The sequence below is a fragment of the Hyperolius riggenbachi genome, chromosome 11 (genome assembly GCF_040937935.1).
Source record: "Hyperolius riggenbachi isolate aHypRig1 chromosome 11, aHypRig1.pri, whole genome shotgun sequence".
Lineage (NCBI taxonomy): Eukaryota > Metazoa > Chordata > Amphibia > Anura > Hyperoliidae > Hyperolius > Hyperolius riggenbachi.
Window position 1 is genome coordinate 176,991,816 of NC_090656.1, and position 21,355 is coordinate 177,013,170.

At 45.6% G+C, this 21,355-nt stretch overlaps 1 protein-coding gene across 2 annotated transcripts in view; it reads right to left on the bottom strand.

Moving 5' to 3' along the window:
• RBL2 (RB transcriptional corepressor like 2) overlaps positions 1–17,570 on the bottom strand; it is a 118,131-nt gene extending 100,561 nt beyond the window's left edge. For both annotated transcript variants that reach the window (XM_068260973.1, XM_068260972.1), the window contains exons 1-2: positions 17,309–17,570; positions 4,167–4,297 (exon numbers count right to left, since the gene is read on the bottom strand). In XM_068260973.1, coding sequence (XP_068117074.1) covers positions 4,167–4,297; positions 17,309–17,467 — 290 coding nt within the window. In that variant the 5' untranslated portion in view covers positions 17,468–17,570. The remainder of the gene's footprint in view (positions 1–4,166; positions 4,298–17,308) is intronic.
• Positions 17,571–21,355: the final 3,785 nt, after the last annotated feature.

The following is a 21,355-nucleotide window of genomic DNA, read 5'->3' on the forward strand; positions in this document are numbered from 1 at the left end:
TTTGTCTCTGTGAAGTCTCATTCCTCAGAAATTCCCACTGATTTCCTCTCAGTCTACACAAAGGAAGTGAGAATATCTAGGAACTGGGCCAATCAAATAGTCTAATTCTAGGCTGCATAAAATTTGCATTTGCATATAATTATATACAAGTCAGAATTATTTGCATCTCATTGACCACCTCCAGTATATACTGTAGCTTACAGTTGTGTTCAAAATTATTCAACCCCCACTGAAATTGAGTGTTTTGGACAGTTTGACATTGATTTTGATCCTGTCAGTCATCTTGTTTACAATTAAATCAAAGAGGCACTTGTAAGTCAGACGAATATAACATAACATTTATAATGAAATAACCACAGATGTCTTTTCTGTGCTCACATCATTATCAGTTTTATTCAACCCCCAAGTGACCTTCATTCTTAGTACTTAGTACCAGGCTCGAACTGAGCTGCCAAAGTGCCGATGGTCCCATCGGTGGGCCCTGGCCAGCCCACCTCCTGGGGGCCCCAGAACTGAGAAGGAGGGGGGCACAGCGCAGGAAGGGGGGAAATTGTGGACAGAGCAGCGGGGAGGGGGGGAAGCCTCCCCCCTCCCTCACCTAAGGGCCCCCCTTCCGCGCTCCCCCTCCCTCCAAAATTGCAGCCAGCCAGCGGCAGCAGCGGGGAATAGCTTACCGGGATCAGATTGATAGCGCTGCGTGCCGCTGGGCTGGTCTCCGTTTCCTGCAATGACCAATCACGCTCTCACAGTACTTCCTGTGAGAGCGTGATTGGTCAGTGCAGGAGACGGAGACCAGCCCAGCGGCATGCAGCGTTATCGCTCTGATCCCGGTAAGCTATTCCCCGCTGCTGCCGCTGGCGGCAATTTTGGAGGGAGGGGGAGCGCGGAAGGGGGGCCCTTAGGTGAGGGAGGGGGGAGGCTTCCCTCCGTCCCCGCTGCTCTGTCCACAATTTTCCCCCTTCCTGCGCTGTGCCCCCCTCCTTCTCAGCTCTGGGGCCCCCACTAACTGGGGACCTGCCTTTGTAGGGAAATCTGCCGCCAGTCTAATTACATTTTGTGGGGATATCTGCCGCTAATCTAATTGCATTTTGTGCGGATATCTGCCGCCAATCTGATTGTATTTTGTTGGGAAATCTGCCGCCAATCTGATTGTATTTTGTTGGGAAATCTGCCGCCAATCTAATTGTATTTTGTGGGGAAATCTGACGCCAATTTAATTGCATTTTGTGGGGATATCTGCCGCCAATCTAATTGCATTTTGTAGGGATATCTGCCGCCAATCTAATTGCATTTTGTGGGGATATCTGCCGCCAATCTGATTGTATTTTGTTGGGAAATCTTCCGCCAATCTGATTGTATTTTGTTGGGAAATCTGCTGCCAATCTAGTTGTATTTTGTGGGGAAATCTGCCGCCAATCTAATTGCATTTTGTGGGGAAATCTGCCGCCAATCTAATTGTATTTTGTGGGGAAATCTGCCGCCAATCTAATTGCATTTTGTGGGGAAATCTGCCGCCAATCTAATTGCATTTTGTGGGGAAATCTCGCCAATCTAATTGCATTATGTGGGGATATCTGCCGCCAATCTAATTGCATTTTGTGGGGATATCCGCCGCCAATCTAATTGCATTTTGTGGGGGTATCTGCCGCCAATCTGATTGCATTTTGTGGGGATATCTGCCGCCAATTTGATTGCATTTTGTCAGGAAATCTGCAGCTAATCTGATTGCATTTAGTCGGAAAATCTGCTGCCATTTGACTACTTGATGAATTATCATGAGGCATGTAACTACTTGATTATTTTATCTAAAATGTATCTGGTCAGACCTAATCTCTGTGAATAACACCGCTACTTACTTTGTGTTTTTTTTTTTTTTAAAGTCTGCCCATGACTCATCATTACCACGCCCATGTTCCAGTGCGTGGGGACACTCATTTATTTTTGCTGCGGTGCCACATGTGGACATATCCCTATTGGAGACTGTCCTCAGAAGTGCTCGCAATCTATTCCCTATCATAAAACCATGCAAAATTTCTAGAGTACATGTGTATGTGAGTCGAAAATGGGAAGGGGGGGGGGGGAAAGGGGATCGGGGGGGGAGGGCAGGCTGAAACTTCCTTGGTGGGCCCTTAGTGTCCCAGTCCGACCCTGCTTAGTACAGCATCCTTTTCCAGTTATAACAGCTTTTAAACGTGAAGCATAGCTTGACACAAGTGTCTTGCAGTGATCTATGGGTATCTTAGCCCATTCTTCATGGGCAAAAGCCTCCAGTTCAGTCACATTATTAGGCTTGCGCGCTGCAACTGCTTTCTTCAAGTCCCACCAAAGGTTCTCAATCGGATTTAAGTCTGGTGACTGCGATGGCCACTCCAAAATGTTCCAGCCTTTAATCTGCAACCATGCTCTAGTGGACCTGGAGGTATGATTGGGATCATTGTCCTGTTGAAAGGTCCAATGTCTCTCAAGCCTCAGGTTTGTGACGGACATTTTCTTCCATTTTCCATTTTCTTCCAATATCTCCTGAAAGAGAATTCATGGTACCTTGCACAAGCTGAAGCTTCCCTGTACCTGCAGAAGCAAAACAGCCCCAAAGCATGATTGACCCCCCCGCCATGCTTCACAGTAGGCAAGGTGTTCTTTTCTTCATAGGCCTTGTTCTTCCTCCTCCAAACATAGCATTGATTCATGGGCCCAAACAGTTCTAATTTTGTTTCATCAGTCCACAGAACATTACCACAAAAGTTTTGGGATAGTGTTCTGTGGACTGATGAAACAAAATTAGAACTGTTGAGTAATTTTGAACACAACTATATATAGGGGGTCATAATTCTGCAGGAACCATGATCATTTTGTGTTCTGGCGGGTGATCTAAGCCAAAGTCTTTACCTGCCACCAAGTTGATTTGGGGACAACCTCAACCTCCTGTGCGGCTCTGTTCAATTGGAGTGTTGGCCATGCCACCTCCCATATTTCCAGTGGGGCACCGAGTTATTGACCGGGAATAGGATAACCAGTGGGTTAAAACAATGGTTTAGACATTTACAGCAATTTTAAAGTGTATCTGAGATAAAGAAAAAAGAAAGAATTATACATACTTGGGGCTTCTTCCAGCCCTTTTCACGCTATTCAACCTCCTCCTCCGCCTGGATTTTCCGCCACGGGTCCAAGTAATTTCGCCCGTCAGTGCAGGCGCAGTCTAACAGCGTTCGCTCACCCGTAGTGCTCCCGCAGCTGAGAGTGTTCTGCGCCTGCGTAGTAGTACTCATGTGCGCGGGGCTAGGCATGAGCACTACGCCCTGACTGTCTGAAGTACAGGGGCCCATAGCAGATAGTCCAGGGGCAAGAGGAGGACAGCGAGGAACCAATTAGCCTGAAGCTGGCTGGAGGTAGCCCCAGGTATGTATCATTATTTCTTTATCTCAGGTTTACTTTAACTCTTGGAATATATAGTGAGAAGATATTTGGTGGATTGGTGGAGGGAAAGGATGTTTTTTTTTTTACTTTTCCCTGATGTTTTTTTTTAAATGATGTGCACTTCAGCACAATGTTTTTTTCTGGCTCACCCGGAGTGATGTAGAGCCCGACAGGTAGATATTCATATTTACCTGATCCAGGATGCAGAATTCGCTCTCCCCTTGCAGGACTGGCTCCCCTCCTCTACCACAGAGCACACTGTAGTGCTGACATCCTCTTCCGGGTCCCAATCACATGATATGACATGTGACCAGGACCTGAAGGGAGCATGTCAGTATTACAGCGCCAATCTTCTTTTACACCTCTGAGCGGAGCTGTAATGCCGACATTCTATTTCAGGTCCCGATAACACATCATATCAGGTGATCGGGACACGGAGGAGGATGACAGTATTACAGTGCCATTCGGTGGTAGAAGAAGAGAACCGATCCTGCAAAGAGAGAGCGAAGCCTGCGTCAGGTAAAGATGAAGGCTGCGTTAGGCAGCCAGAGATCTGCTGGCTAAGATAGCCTTGCTAAAATAATCTAAGGTGAAAAAACACAGGCAGGGTAGTTAAAGCATAAATACACCTGAAGCAAGCATGTAGCCAATCCACTTCAGTCAAACACCTAATCTGCATACTTGTTCAGGGACAGCGGTGGGACCTGTGTACGGAGCTTTAGGTGTGACATCATAGTTGTTTCTCCTATTACCTGAGTTCTGAAGTGGTCAGGATCCTGGTGAGTGACACATAATTTCCTTCCACTGTTCCTCTGCCCACTGTTGGTACACTCTGTCTGCAGGCTACATAGAGAGCACAAGCCAGCCAGTGCAAAGCATTGCCCTGCAACGGAAAAAAAAACAATTATCACAAGAAGTCATTGGCCTCAATTCACTAAGATCATGCTGGAGATAATAAGGCAAGAGAAAACATACCTCCACACAGTGAGAGAGTTATCTTATCTCTTCATTCCTTAAGTTACCTCCTCTGTAGTTAAGTTACCTCATCTGTAGTTATTTTCACACGGTTAATTAACAGCCTGTCTTTAAAGGGAATGTCCAAGCAAAATAAAAAAATGAGTTTCACTTACCTGGGGCTTCTACCAGCCCCATGCAGCCATCCTGTGCCCTCGTAGTCACTCACTGCTGCTCCAGTCCCCCGCTGGCAGCTTGCCGACCTCGGAGGTCGGCGGGCCGCATTGCGTACATTTTTACGCATTCCCGCTAGTGCAGGAACATTAACACATACATTTTACGCATTACTGGATCAATGCGTAAAAATTTACGCATTAAACCAGTAACGCGTAAAAATGTATGTGTTAATGTTCCTGCACTAGCGGGAATGCGTAAAAACGTACGCAATTGCGGCCCCCGACCTCCGAGGTCGGCAAGCTGCCAGCGGGGGACTGGAGCAGCAGTGAGTGACTACGAGGGCACAGGATGGCTGCATGGGGCTGGTAGAAGCCCCAGGTAAGTGAAACTCATTTTTTTATTTTGCTTGAACCTTCCCTTTAACTTTAGATTTCTGGAGTTATTTTAAGGAATGAAGAGTTAAATTAAAGACAGAAGAGTTAACTTTAGGTTTGCCTGAGGTAAAATGTTTCCTGAATACTACATGCCTTATCACCATGGTAACAACTCTAGAAACGTTATTAAAGACAGGAGATAAGCTTAGTGAATTGAGGCCAAATCTGAAGAATGCCATGCTCAATTTAAGGACACCTGAAGTGAGAGGGATATGGAGGCTCTCATATTTATAGTCTTTTAACCAATACCAGTTGCCTGGCAGTCCTGCTGATCTCTTTGGATGCAGCAGTATCTGAATCAACAACAATAACATTTGTAAAGCGCTTTTCTCCTGTAGGACTCAAAGCGCACACCTGTAACTAGCATGCAGCTAACCCAGTCAGAGCACCTATCTACATGCTTTTTTATGTCTGTGGCTAAAAGTATTTAGAGTCAGAGTATCAGCAGGACAGCCAGGCAATTGGAATTGTTTAATGGCTATAAATATGCCTATAAAAATGGTTTTGAAAGGCCAGTAAATAGCATTGTATGCTCCTATTCTAATTCTGTACCCTTTTCAACAATCTTTATGGGTTTTCCTAAACTGACAGCTTTATCAACAATGGCTATTTGTTTTAATAGCAATCTATTCTATTGTCTACAGAGTAGATCGTCAGACATGCACCAGGGCGTTTTATTGTTTATGCAGCTGTCAAACATTGAAATACATCAGTATTTGTCAAAAGGTTGTCAAAAGGCCTCCTATCAATTCCAATTCCAATTATACAAACAAAAGCATTTCTATACATAAATATAGGTAGTAGGTGATTTTGCCCTCTTTGACATGCACAGTACTAAGCAAATCTGGTGAAAACCACTGGGTTATTTGCGCTGTATTTTCAGACTATTTACAAAAAAATCTACAAATGTAAAAACCAACCCCCCCCCCCCCCCCCCCAAACCCCATTGCCATTAGATAATGGTTAACTGTTCGGGAGCTGTTACCAGTGCCAGGACATAGATTTCAATTAGTCTGCCACATATGCACGCCACTACCGCCGATCTCGCTGCTCTCTCGCCACTGCAGCCCACTCGCCCTGCCGTTGGTATGACGGCAGAACTATGTGAGCCGGTCAGGAACAGATTTAACTGGCTCCTGACCCCATGATCACTGTTAGTCAATCTCATAGCAACGGCAGAGAGAGAGTGAGCTTCAGGGAAGAGTGAGCAGTGCGGCTTGACGTCGTTCTTCTGAACTCAGCACTTCCTCTCTGAGAAAGCAACAGTATAATAACCTTTAAAGAAAAACTTTTCTTTTTTGCAGCTTACAAACCCCTGCAATAAATATGTAGTGTGACTACTTCCTGCTTTCATGGAAGCAGAAAAAGGGTTAACATCCAGTGTTTAAATATTAGCTGTGTCTACCGCGGACGGACAAATTTCTGTGTTGACACAGCTTAGAGATTAAATTACATTTGTGACTACTTAAAGATGAGGGGGAATCAGACTGGCTCTTCTTTCAAAAAACACACAGTGTGCATTTATCTCTGTTTTCCTTGTGTCCTTTGAAAGAGTTCAGGTACATTTTAAAGGACCACTGTAACGAGAGGGATATGGAGGCTGCCATATTTATTTCCTTTTAAACAATACCAGTTGCCTCTACTTTTAGCCATATACCCTGAACAAAATTGAAGCATATCAGGAGTTTCTGACACTATTGTCAGAGCTAACAGGAAGAGCTGCATGATTGTTTCTGGTGTGATTCAGACACGTCTGCAGCCAAACAGCCCAGTAGGGCTGCCAGGCAGCTGGTATTGTTTTAAAGGAAATAAACATGGCAGCCTCCATACCCGTCTCTTTACAGTTGTCCTTTAAGGCCTGGGACCCACCAGAGTGCTTCTTTGAGCATTTTTTGTAGCTCGACAATTGCCGGCTTTCAAAAATTCTTTAGTAATGTAAGTCTATGGTGTTACATAGTATGGCTTACAAAACGCTTGCCTTACTCAAAGCCAGGGCTGTGGAGTCGGAGCAATTTTGGGGTACATGGAGTGGGAGTTGGTGGTTTCAACAAACTGAGGAGTCGGGGTCGGATGATTTTTTTAACCAAATCCATAACGTTTGTAAAAATTAGACTAAGGAGTCGGAGCAATTTAGGGTAGCGCTTCGCGATCTGTAAGTGAGTCCCTGGCCTAACACTGCAGATTCTATATATAATATATCTTGGAGTGTCAGAACACACTCTTGGCATTCTCCATGAATCAGACTGGTACTAGCTATACTGCTAGCTTCTGTCCCTGCAGCTTTATTCAGAAAGTCTTCGGTGTGAGATTTTGATTGTTTTCATTATTGTTTCATAAAAGCTTTTTTCTCTTTCAATCTTGGAGAGTAAAACCTTCAGCAATCTGAAATCTGCTAGTCGTGTAGATTACCCACCTACTTCTGATGCCATTACAGGTCACATAATGATAGCAAGCTGAGGGCAGAGGCATTGACTCCCAGTAATTAGCACTGCAAAGGTTTCTTTACCTCACCATGGAGACTGCATCAAGCTACTGACATCCCAAGCCCAAACACAAGCCTCAGCATGAGGCACTGAGTGAGAAGCTGTCCTCACTGCAAAAGCCCCAGCAGTGACACACAAGCCCCAGCAGCTTCTGCACAACAAACCCCTCCAAGGTAACAGCATCCCTGACAGCTTACTCACCATCACCCATCACAATCTACGGGAACAAGGGTTTTTTATTTTCCTGTGGGTTTATTTTTTTTTTTTCAAAAAGGACACCTGAACTGAGAGGGATATGGAGGTTGCTGTACGTATCTCCTTATAAACCATTTCAGTTACCCAGCAGTCCTGCTGATCTCTGTGCATCACACACACCTGAAACAAGCATGTAGCTTGCAACTAGATGAAGCATCTGACCTGCATGCTTGTCCAGGGTCTATGGCTAAAGTATTTTAGGTCGAGGATCAGCAAGATTGCCAGGCACCTGGTATTGGTATTATTCTATGAAAGCTTCATGGATCAGGGCATAAAGTACACCTGAAATGAGAACGATATGGTGGCCATATTTATTTCCTTTGAAATAATACCAGTGGCCTGTCATGCAGCTGATCTTTTTAGCTGCAGTAGGGTCTGAATTGCACACCTGAAACAAGCATCTGGCTAATCTGATCAGTCTTAAAGGGATACTGTAACAAAAATAAATGTACCCCTGGGTGGTACTTGCCCCAGGAGGGGGAAGCCTCTGGATGCTAAAGAGGCTTCCCCCCATCCTTCTAAGCCTCGGGGATTCAGCACTGGCAGTTCCCAAAATAGCAGCGCCTGCAATATTTACCTTCCCCGGCTCCAGCACAGGCCCAGTAGTGGCTTTCTGATGGGCTCCAGTGGAAATAGCCGAGCCCCGATCTGGTCAGCTCTAATGTGCAGGCGACTCGCACATGTGCAGTAGTGCAGACCAGATCAGGCTTGGCTATTTCCCATCGGAAAGCCATTGCTGTGCTGCACCAGACTGGGGAAGGTAAATATTTACATGTCTTCCTGCAGGTTGAAGAGGATGGGAGGAGCCTCATTAGGGTCCAGAGGCTCCTCCCTCCTGTGGTGTGTACCCTCCAGGGAAAGTTTCCTTTATTACAGATTTGCTTTAAGTCAGAGACATCTGATCAGCTGAATCTGTGTGTTCAGGGTTACATAGTTACATACATAGGTACATAGTCACCCTGGTCGAAAAAAGACATACGTCCATCCAGTTCAACCAGAGAACAAAGTACAACTCCAGCCTGCTCCCTCACATATCCCTGTTGATCCAGAGGAAGGCGAAAAAACCCTTACAAGGCATGGTCCAATTAGCCCCTAAAGGGAAAAATTTCTTCCCGACTCCAGATGGCAATCAGATAAAATCCCTGGATCAACATCATTAGGCATTACCTAGTAATTGTAACCATGGATGTCTTTCAACGCAAGGAAAGCATGTAAGCCCCCTTTAAATGCAGGTGTAGAGTTTGCCATAACGACTTCCTGTGGCAATGCATTCCACATCTTAATCACTCTTACTGTAAAGAACCCTTTCCTAAATAAATGGCTAAAACGTTTTTCCTGCATGCGCAGATCATGTCCTCTAGTCCTTTGAGAAGGCCTAGGGACAAAAAGCTCATCCGTCAAGCTATTATATTGCCCTCTGATGTATTTATACATGTTAATTCGATCTCCTCTAAGGCGTCTTTTCTCTAGACTAAATAAACCCGGTTTATCTAACCTTTCTTGATAAGTGAGACCTTCCATCCCACGTATCAATTTTGTTGCTCGTCTCTGCACCTGCTCTAAGACTGCAATATCTTTCCTGTAATGTGGTGCCCAGAACTGAATTCCATATTCCAGATGTGGCCTTACTAGAGAGTTAAACGGGCAATATTATGCTATCGAGTTTTTATTTCCCTTTTAATGCATCCCAAAATGCATCTCAGGGTCTGTGGATAAAAGTATTAAGGCCCGTTTCCACTTGTGAATGAGAGCCGATGTGGCTACACATCACTTCTGTTCCCATTTGCGTCACTTCCGCATTGGGAGATGCTGCAGTGTATCGGAGGAGACGGCGGGCGGATGCGGCTGTGCGAGAATCTGAAGTATGCTGCAGATTCTCTGATCGCTCCGCAACACCAGCACACAATGGAAACTGATGCATTGGTTACAGTACAGACATGGTGCGATGCGTCTATGTAGCCGCATCGCATTGCGTGTAATGGAAACGGGCCCAGGCAGAGGATCAGCAGGGCAGCCAGGCAAACTGCATTGTTTAAAGGGAAATAAATATGTCAGCCTCCACATCCCTCTCACTTCAGGTGTCCTTGAAGATTTCTCACGAGATACCATTGTAAACCTATGTACAATAATATATATTGAAAATTTCCAATTCGGCTGCTGTACACATGTATGTATGTCCATCCACCCTGGACACTCCCCCTCCTGCCTTGCAGCAATTGGCCACAGCACTGATTGGAGTGTGTCGGGATGGAACAAGCACTCCTGTCCTGCGCAGCAAAGCGCGCGCCACCAGCTAGTGGTAATCATCATCATCATCATAATAAGGTAATGTTAACTGGCAGTCATTCAGTTCTGATGACAATCTGGTGTTTTCAACGTTGTACACATGGCTAATTAATATTTCACCTAATGAAATCTACACCCATCTATATTAAACCTGGTACACATGCTAGACGGTTCATGGCCGAGGCAACCATTTGGGTCACCTCTGCCGAGAATCTAGCATGTGTTTTTTGGCCCCCACGATTGGTCATCCAAAGATCCGGACTACTGGATCATCTTGTTCTGAGTCCACTGTTCTTTCTCCCTCTTTACCCCTCCCGCTTCCTCTTGTGCCGTGTACCGCCCCTCTGGATAGCAATAGAACATGTCACTAGCCTGGAGGCTAGCAAAGCATTGGGCCCCGATCTATGCGGGTGACTGAAATTGAATGTGTGTATACACCATAAGTGTGTGACTGGCTACAAAAAGGAGCACTAACATGATGGTGACTGGTAACAGCCACTGGTCCTTACCAATAAAACCATTTTTAGAATTGTGACAATTCTGCATTCCCTAGGAAAGATTGTAAAGCTACATACGTATTCCAGGATCCTGCTGATCATAACCAGACCCTAGGCAAGTTGGCAGCTTTGGAGTACCCAGCTTTCCACTTCACATTTTGGAAAGTTACCACCAGGTCCAAGGCACTGGCCTAGGTTGCCTTGTGGATGATTAGATATGCTCCCTCAGTTACTGTCCATTGCACCCACATAGAATAGATTAATACCACAAGGAATCATGGGAAATTAAAGAACTTTAGCCAGGGCACTATCTGCACAGAGTTTGTATGATCTTCCCATGTCTGTGTGGGTTTTCACTGGGCACTCCGGTTTCCTCCCACATCTCAAAAACATACAAATAGGTTAATTGGCTGTCTCCTAAATTGGCCCTAGACTATGATAAATGCACTACACGATGCATAAATAGACACATGACTATGTAGGGATTAGATTGTGAGCCCCTCTGAGGGACAGTTAGGTGACAAAGCAATATACTCTGTACAGCGCTGCAGAAGATGTCAGCACTATATAAATACTGAATAAAAATAAGCAAAATATCCAATCAATCATTTGTTTTTTATTACAATGACCATAGCAGTCACACTGAAACTACAATAGACTCTCTGTTCATAAAAAGTATGTACAACTAAATAATCCTTTGGGGGATGCTACTAATATTATAGACAGAATAATGCACAGTTAGCAAGACCCCGCGGCACATGGGTAACGCAAGTGTTACTATGGTAATGCGCATTGCACGGTACTCTGTGCACTTCAAATTTACTGGCAGTTAGTAGACCAGGCCCAAAGTTACTTATTTTATAGGTGACTGAATAGGAAAAAGCTGACACTGTAAATGCAGTTCTACCAGGTAGGAGAGATGGTCAGTGAGCTTCTAGTGATTTCAAATTGACACAAATTATCAAATTATGCATTCATTCTATGTTCACATATGCAGTTTGGAATTGGACCAAAAGCATCGGCCGCTAGTACATTTGATTGACTCAATTCCAAGCTGAATATATTTGCATTAATTAGTTTTAGCAATAACTCAAAAATGTTATCATCTCATTAATTGGCTCTAGCAGGGGTAACAAGTTACAACAAGGCTGAATTGACTCTGCCAGAAAAATCTTCATTCTATTTTACAATCCCAATACAGTTCTTACTTCCTCCTTGATGCGTTGGGAGTGCTAAAAGTCCTATCAGTATCACCACATATAACATGCACATGTGTATTTTCCCTGACAAAGGCGTTTCAGCCAAAACCCTGGTCGGAAGTGTATTTTCCATGCAACGGGTATGGGGGGGGGTGATCTAATAGCACCCCGAGGAAAAAAGCAGAGACAACTGGAGCCCGGATGGTACAGTATGCCCAGTGTATCAATAAAACTAGGTTAAAAACACACAAAGTAGAAAAAAAGTGAGGTAGCTTACCTCAATGAAGACAAATTCATGTAATAAATGAATTGTAATATGCACTGGCAATGCGTTTCGTGGGTCTATGCCCACTTCCTCAGGCCAAATAAAGTGCAAAAGGGTGCTCTGAGCTGAGTCTAAGGCACCTCAGACTTAGTGCATATTAAAATTCATCAGTTACATGAATTTGTCTTCATTGAGGTAAGCTATCTCACTTTTTTCTATTTAATGTGTTTTTAACTTATGTTATTGATACCCTGTATGCTTCTTTCCCTCTTGTGTTTTATATGCATAAAACCAAGAAAATATTTTGTAAGTAAACATCGGTGTGTAGCAGGGTTAAAGGACACCTAAGTGAAAATAAACTAATGAAATAAACAATTGTAGCTATCTTTCTTCTCCTAAAATTGACTTTCTAAGGTATTCCAGTTTTATTTTATATTTAAATCTACTTTTTAAGTTTTTTACTGTTTTATTGTTTTTGCTCAATGACACATTCATTGAAGTATGCCAGGGCTAAAATCTATGAACTATTGACCCTCTTTCCTGCTCTCAGAAGCCATTTTCTGCTAGGAAAGTGTTTTATAGCTGTAATTTCTTATCAGTGAGGATCACACTGTAGTCTGACCCAGCCCCGACTCTCAGGAACTGCCACTTACCGTTCAGGCAGAGAAAGAAAAAAAAGGAAAATAGCATAGTTATTTGTGTGCTAGGCACTGTCCATACACATGTCTATCTCATCATGTCACATGTCACCTCGGGTATCCTTTAACATGTAGCGCAGTCTGTACTATTGTCTGGCTATTCTCTCCCCACTCACAGGACAAATGTTGGCTGGCTTGTGATGTCATATGCGGGAGCAGCGTGGCTACGTTGGCAGCAGAGGGGAGAATCTGTATGTGGACGCCGACACATTGAAGTGTGCATCCAGGAGACCAGCAACTTATGCTCACACAAACATTGCAAACTGCCTGAATGGCGGAGGAATCAGGTGCTAAGTCATACAATCAGAGGTGATACTAGAAGGACTTTCTACACTCCAACGCATCATGAAGGTGGTAAGAACTGTATTGGCTGCAGTGTTCTCCCCAGAATTTTTTTGCAGCCAGGTGGCATGAAAAAGTAGCCGGGTGGGGCAATATGAGAGAATGCAGGGCCGGTGCTTCTGTGAGCAACTCTGCTTACAGCTTAGGAGGAGGTGAGCTGATGACAGCCGGGTGCTCATCAAAACTAGCCGGGTGGAGCACCCGGGTAAGAGAGCCTGGGGAGAACACTGGGCTGCACAGCATTAGCTCTGGGAGATTCCAGTATGTTTTTATTTTTGCTTTCCTGCATGGTGGGACCTGTTCAGCTCTTCACAGCAGCTTTTTCACTGCTGCGCCAGAATTTATTGTGTTTTTATTTATTTAATTATTTTACAATCCATTTGAACCTTTTATTTACTCGATCGTTCTATCGAACACATGGCATAACTTGTGGACATAATGTGATCTGTGGTTATGGGCGCTCCTCTATATAGTAATTCCTTACACCAATAGTCAAGAGAAGTAAATAAATAAATAAAAGGGGAAAAATTAAAATCACAACAATAGAGCTCTCTATGGGTCACCACACATTGGGAGGGGATTGCCACCCTAATTGAATGTAATAGATGATTATGTGCAGGCACTCAACATGTATAAAAAAGGCAGTTCAACATATATAAAAATTGTGTGTCAGATTCTCTGACAATAACAGTCACTCAAATTCACATAAAGTCCCACAGTTCAAATCCACGTAACAAGTCCCACCAGGTACTCTCACCAGATTTGGTGGCTGATTAAATAAAAAATCAGCATAATCAGATTTTAGGCAGCATTCAATCTTCCTCCGTGGATAGGATTCTCTAAAACTCAGACAGAGATGCAAACAATAGCGTAATCCAGCTACACAACCAGAGCTCGGCACACTCCACGTGTTTCAGTGATCAGTGACAGTGTTCCCCACCACAGAACAAAACACACTGTTGCTAGTACGTGCTCACCAGATGGAAACGCTGATCCCTCTTTTGACCAGCAATGTGCGCCTGTTAAAATATCATCCCGGTATCCAGCTTGTATCGATTCCTTAAAAGACTTCCTGGAGATCTCAAAATAGCCAATATGACTATATGTTCTTTTCAAGTTTATTGCACACAGTAGGGTCAGATAATGCGTTTCGTGGGTATTTCCTGCTTCCTCAGGTCAATAGTTGCTACCAAAAATGTACCTATCTTGATTTGTCCAACTCCCCTCTTTTGATGTTGCCAAATGTGGTGCTTAGAAGTAATTGGAGGGAGTTTACAAAAAAACGCCCTTCAATTAGAGGGATCAGCGTTTCCATCTGGTGAGCGCGTACTAGCAACAGTGTATTTTGTTCGGTGGTGGGGAACACTGTCACTGATCACTAAAACACATGGAGTGTGCCGAGCTCTGGTTGTGTAGCTGGATTATGCTATTGTTTGCATCTTTGTCTTTGAGTTTAAAGCTGGGTCTAGACGTAGCGATCCGGCTGCTCGATTAGCCGCCGGATCGCCTCTTCCGCATCCCCGCGCGTACCCGCCGCGTCCCCGCTCGTCGGATTCGATCCCCCCTTGTCCCCGCCGGCGCCGCTTATCTTACGCTCGATTCCTTGCCATTGTCCGCTCGTGGGGAACGAGCAGGGAATCGGCGGCAGCGAGATCGGACCTGTCGGATCTTATCAATCGAGCCGCATCAGCGGCTCGATTGATAAGACACATCGCCCTGTGTAGACGGGGCTTTAGAGAATCCTATCCACGGAGAAAGATTGAATGCTGCCTAAAAGCTGATTATGCTGATTTTTTATTTGATCAGCCACCAAATCTGGTGAGAGTACCTGGTGGGACTTGTTACGTGGATTTGAACTGTGGGACTTTATGTGAATTCGAGTGACTGTTATTGTCAGAGAATCTGACACACAATTTTTATATATGTTGAACTGCCTTTTTTATATATGTTGAGCGCCTGCACATAATCATCTATTACATAACTTGTGGACAGGTTAAGGGACTGGTCCTGGAAAATACAAAGTAAAGGATTGGCATATCACACCTACCGTATTTAGTATAGACAGGCAGTGGTGCACACAGCTTAGCATTGCTGCTGGCAGTACACAGCAATGCAGTCTGCAAATACACATTAGAATAAATGTTCTACACATCACCGGTATATTGAATGGGGAGTCTGGGCAGCAGAGTGGATGAGACAATTATCAGGCTGAGCAGGGAATGAATCAAAGAGTAGCCTGGTAGTTAGAAAAAGAGTAGCCCGGCAGTTAGAAAAAGTAGACCGGCAGTTAAAGATAGAGAAGCCTGGCAGTAAACGAAACAGTATCCAGACAGATAGAGAAAGAGTAGCCTGGCAGTTACAGAAAAAGTAGCCAGGGGGTTCGAGAAAGTGTAGCCTGGCAGTTAGGGAAAGAGAGGCCTGGCAGTTAGGGAAAGGCCTGGCAGTTAAGGAAAGAGAGGCCTGGCAGTTAAGTAAAGAGAAGACTGGCAGTTAGGGAAAGAGTAGCCTGGCACTTACAGAAAGAGTAAGGAGGCAGTTAGAGTATAGCTTAGAGAAAGAGTGGCATACCAGCTAGAGAAAAGCCCGACAGAAACAGGAACGCTTCAATCAAGCCATGTTTCCACTTGTACTTTACAAATTTGTTGCGGAAAATGTGCAAATGAATTTGCATGCAATTTCGCAAGTGCATTTATGCGAATTTTAATGCGCATTCACAAATTTTTCAAATATGCGGTTTTTAACTATGTCATTGCGTTTGTGCTTTGTACACAGAAATTTAACACGAAAAACGCGTGCGAATTTGCACGGTAAACCACATGGCAAAAACGTAGGCCAATTTCCTATTTATTGCATTACACACGAATCGTACACAATGCTTGTGGTGTGTGAATTCTAATGGCTCTGCTGTACAGAATTTTTCTGCACAACTCTTGCACGCAGATTCTGTTTATAGTGGAAACAGCCCATTGACTTGTATTGTCATGCAAATCTGCATGCAGAAAATGCATGCAAATTTGCATTAGTGGAAACAGGCCCTTAGAGGAAACCGAAGCACTGTAATAAGAGAAAATAGTAAGGGTGTAGTCACTGTTCTGCTGTAGTCAGAGGGAACAGTTAGGCTGTAGTTATAGCAGTACTGTTATCAGGGAGACTAGTAATGTTGTAGTTAGTAGTGCTGTAGTCAGAGGGAATAGTAATAATAATAGAATAGCACCAACATATTATGCAGCGCTGTGCAGAGTATATTGTCTTGCCACTAACTGTCCCTCAGAGGGGCCCACAATCTAGTCCCTAACATCGTCATATGTCTATGTATGTATTGTGTAGTGCATGTATCATAGTCTAGGGCCTATTTAGGGGGAAGGCAATTAACTTATCTGTATGTTTTTTGGGGATGTGGGAGGAAACTGGAGTGCCTGGAGGAAACCCTTGCAGAGACGGGGAGAACATACAAACTCCTAGCAGATGTTGACCTGGCTGGGATTCAAATTGGGGACCCAGCGCTAAAAGGCAAGGGTGCTAACCACTACGCCACTGTGCAGTAGTTAGTAGTCAGAGGGCATAGTCAGGGTTTGCTTAGTAGTTAGTGCTGTAGTCATAAAAAATAGTAAGGTGGTAGTTAGTAGTGCTGTACACAGAGGGAATAGTAGGTTGAAATTAGTAGTGCTGTAGTCAGAGTTAATAGTAAGGTTGTAGTTAGCAGTCCTGTAGACAGGGGACATAGTAAGGTTGTGGTTAGTAGTAGTCAACTGAGTAGGCAGAGGGGATAGTGAGGTTGTAATTACAGTAGTGCTGTAAACAGAGGGACAAGTAACGTAGTAGTTAGTGGCGCTGTAGTGTAGACAGAAGGAATAGCAAGGTTGTAGTTACAATAGTCCTGCTATAGAGAGAGGGAATAGTGAGGTTGTAATTACAGTGAGGTCTTGTAGTCAGAGGGAATAGCTGTAGTTATAGTTGTGCTCTAGTCAGGATTAGAAAGGTAGCAGTCAGTAGCGCTGCAGACAGAGGGTTTCGGGAACACTGCCACTGATGTATGTGCAGTGAGGTACATGGAGGGTGAGGAGGTGGTGGGTGGTACATGGAGGGTGAGGAGGTGTGGGTGGTACATGGAGGGTGAGGAGGTGTGGGTGGTACATGGAGGGTGAGGAGGTGTGGGTGGTACATGGAGGATGTCAGTGGAGAAGCACAGCTGCAGCAGAAGAATGATGAGGAATAGTAATGTGAGAGGTATGGCGCTTCCTCCTCCTATGGGCACAGCACACATCCCCCTCTGGGGGTCCCTCTGTGCGGGCCGCAGCTCTCACCTCCAGAGTGTAGTTCTGGCTCATGCTGCCATAGCTGTCCCAGGCCTCTACCCGGGATTTCTCGTCCATATTAAGGCTGCTGCAGAGCTCCTCATACCGCCGCCGGAGCTGCTCCTCTCCATGCTGGGTGTCCCCATCCTCGTCCTCTTCCTTTATCATGTTCAGGCCTTCCCTCTGCTCAGATACGATATACAAGTCACACAGTTCTGCCTGTGCTGATACTGCGCAGCCATTTAAATGGCCTGTGACTGACAGCAGCGCACGAGTATTCACAAAAGGAGTTACGTAAGCGCTGTGTGCTGAAGCCTCAGTATTCACAGCCACCTACGCAAACTGCGTATCCGCCAGGAGATAGTAGCGAGAGAAGAAGAGGCAGGCCGCTGTACGCAAATATCGCTCTATGATTGGCTAGTTCCATTAAAGCTCGCCTCTCCATTGGTCCGCTTTTCTCATGCGCTCCGTGTTCAGATTGGTGTATTTCAGAGTGCGTACAGTAGGGTTTCATAGACAATGACATACAGGGCGGGTAGGGTAGTGCGGGGGGAAAGTCACTCAGTGTCTTCGGCTGCTGTCTTTCTTTGCAGTGCTGGTACACTTGCGGCATAACTACAGATTGCTCTCTGTGAGGCAGTATTGTTCTCAGAGGCAGAAAGATCCCCAGCAACACGCAGGGGTCTGAAGAGCGCAGTGTCATTTTACTTTACCTGTTTTATTGGGAAAACATTAGACAAAGGGAAAACATATTTAGGGTGCAGTGACAACCTATAAGAAGCAAGAAGTTTTAAAGCCAGTGGTTACCTATTTAAAAACCAAAAAGTCAAATACTCACCTAATGAGACTGGAAGGCTCGGTCCTAATGAGCCTTCCCTCTCCTCTCCCGGTGCCCTCGGTGCTGCGCTGGCTCCCCCGTTTGCGTCCGCCGCCGCAGGGACTTCGGAGGTCTTCGGGCGCACTCGGGCTTCCGAAGACGGGCTGCTCCATACTACGCACGCGCGAGTGCGTCATAGAGGGCGCTCGCGCATGCGTAGTATGGAGCGGCCCGTCTTCGGGAGCCCGAGGGCTCCCGAAGGCTTCCAAAAGCTCCCTTCGGCATGCGGAAGTGGCAGTATTTGACCGAACTGGTCGAATATTGCCACGGGGGATCCTGCGCGGGACCGGGCACCGGGAGAGGAGAGGGAAGGCTCATTCGGACCGAGCCTTCCCTCTCCTTAGGTGAGTATCTGACTTTTTGGTTTTTAAATAGGTAAACATTCACTTTAAATCAGGATGATACCATTTATTGGCTAACTAAAAATTAATACAAATACAATACAATAACATTTCTATAGCGCTTTTCTCAGGGGTCGAGTGGGGCGTGGACGCGGGGGGACGGCGTCCACTTACTATTTCCCGAGGGTGGACGCCATCCCCCCTGGCATTTGTGGAGGGGAGCAGCGGAGTGGAAGGAGAGCTGTGAGCAGCGGTGGGGGAGGGCGGACATCTCCCCCCCCCCCCTCACCTTGGGGCTCTCCTTCCCTCGCTCTCCCCTCCAGAAGTAATGTGCGGGTAGCAGGCAGCGGGCGGGACTTACCTCTCCTTGTTCCGGATCTGCGTGCCGCTGCTCTGGTCTGGTCCAGAACAGACTTGCTGCACGCAGATCCGGTGTTCCAACGACGAGGAGAGGTAAGTCCCGCTCGCTGCCGGCTACCCGTACATTACTTCAGGAGGGGAGAGCGAGGGAATGAGAGCCCCAAGGTGAGGGAGGGGGGGGGGGGAGATGTCCGCCCTCCCCCACCGCTGCTCACAGCTCTCCTTCCACTCCGCTGCTCCCCTCATGCTGGGGGGACATTATTACATATTCTGGGGACATATACCCCCTGACTACATAAACTGGGCACATATACCCCCTGGCTACATATACTGGGGCACATATACCCTTGGCTACATATACTGGGGACACATACATCCCTGGCTACATATACTGGGGCACATATACCCCTGGCTACATATAAAGGGGCACATATACCCCTGGCTACATATACTGGGGACACATACATCCCTGGCTACATATACTGGGGCACATATACCCCTACCTACATATACTGGGCACATATACACCTGCCCTGCCTACATATACTGGGCACATATACCCCTTGACTACATATACAGGGCACATATACCCCTGGCTATATATACTGAGCACATATACCCCTGACTACATATACTGGGGACACATACCCCTGGCTACATATACTGGGCACATATACCTCTGACTACATATACTGGCACATATACCCCTGGCTACATATACTAGGCACGTATACCCCTGGCTACATATACTGGGGATATATACCCCTGGCTACATATACTGGGCACCTATACCTCTGGCTACATATACTGGGGACTACTATACTCATGGCTACTTATACTGGGGACACCTATAGACCTGGCTACCTATGCTGAGGGTACCTATTTTAGGGGAACTGCTGTCAGATTATCTGCATTTTTGTGGAACCGCTGTTATGTATTTTGGGGGAACAGCTGCCAGATTATGTGTATGTTAGGGGAACGTCTGCTGCCAGATTACGCGTATTTTGGGGAACAGCTGCCAGATTATGTATGTTTGGGGGACCACTGCTGCCAGATTATATGTATGTTGGGTGTTACGTGTATTTTGGGTGATCCGCTGCCAGGTTTCGCGTATTTGGGGGAACTGCTTCCAAATTATGTGTATGTTGGGGGAACTGCTGCTGCCACATTGTCTATTTTGGGGGGAACCACTGCCATATTATCTGTATCTTGAAGGAACTTCTACCAGATGTGTCTTTTTGGTGAAATGCTGTCAGATTGCATCTATTTTTGGGGGGATACATTACGGCAGAGCTCAAACTTCCCCGGCAGACCTTTTACATCACTGCTAAGGTCATGTATATTTGGCCCCACCCATGACCACGCCCACATTATGCTTGACCACGCCCATTTTGTGGCGCGTTTTTCGAGGTGAGTCCACTCACTTCTTTTCCCAGGACTAGACCCCTGGCTTTTCTCCAATAGGACTCAAAGGGCTTAGGCTCTCTCAGATTCAGTAATTCGTAGTAGGATGAAGTATTCACACAACAAAAGTTATATTTCTGCAAATGCCAAACTGAACAGGTGGGTTTTCAGTCTGGATTTAAACCCCTCTAGAGATGGAGCTGTCCTGATCTGTTGAGGTAAGGAGTTCCAAAATGTAGGGGCAGCATGACAGAAGGCTCTGGGACCAACAGTTTCCAAGTGGACTCTGGGTATGACTAGATTATTAGAACCTGTGGATCTGAGAATGCGGGGATTGCTACGCAGCTGCAACATTTCTTTCATGTATCCAGTGCCCAGAATATTCAGTGATTTAAATGTCAGTAGGCCGATCTTGACTAGAACCCTCCATTCTATAGGTAGCCAGTGAAGGGAGTGCAGGACTGGCGTTATGTGGCAGTGACGGGGTTGGTTGGTTAGCAGTCTGGCAGCAGTATTCTGTATCAGCTGTATGGGGTCCGAGTCCTTTTTTGGAAGGCCAGTGTAGAGAGCATTAAAATAGTCCAGTCAGGAGGTAATGAAGGCATGAACTAAAGTTGGTAGATCTTCTGGGGGGATGAGGTGCTTGATTTTTGTGATGTTCTTAAGGTGAAAATAGGATGATTTCACCACAGCAGAGATGTGAGTTCTAAAGTTTAAATCCCAATCAATTAGAACTCCCAGGCTATGCACATGGTCAGAGCTGCGTAGATCCGTGCCTCCTATTCCTAGTGGTGAAGACTGCAAGTTAAGTTGTTTTGTTGTCATGCGCTGCCCTCCGATCAGAAGGACTTCAGTTTTTTCTGCATTTAGTTTCAGCCAGTTGTCATTCATCCATTGCTGTAGTTCACGTAAGCAGGCGTTTATAGTTGGAGTTGGGTCTGTCGCACCAGGCTTGAAGGAAAGATATAGTTGGGTGTCGTCCGCATAGCAGTGGTATGTCAGGCCATGTTTTTGGATTCGTTTTCCAAGCGGTAACATGTAAATTGTGAATAAGCAAGCTTTGGGCCTTGCAGC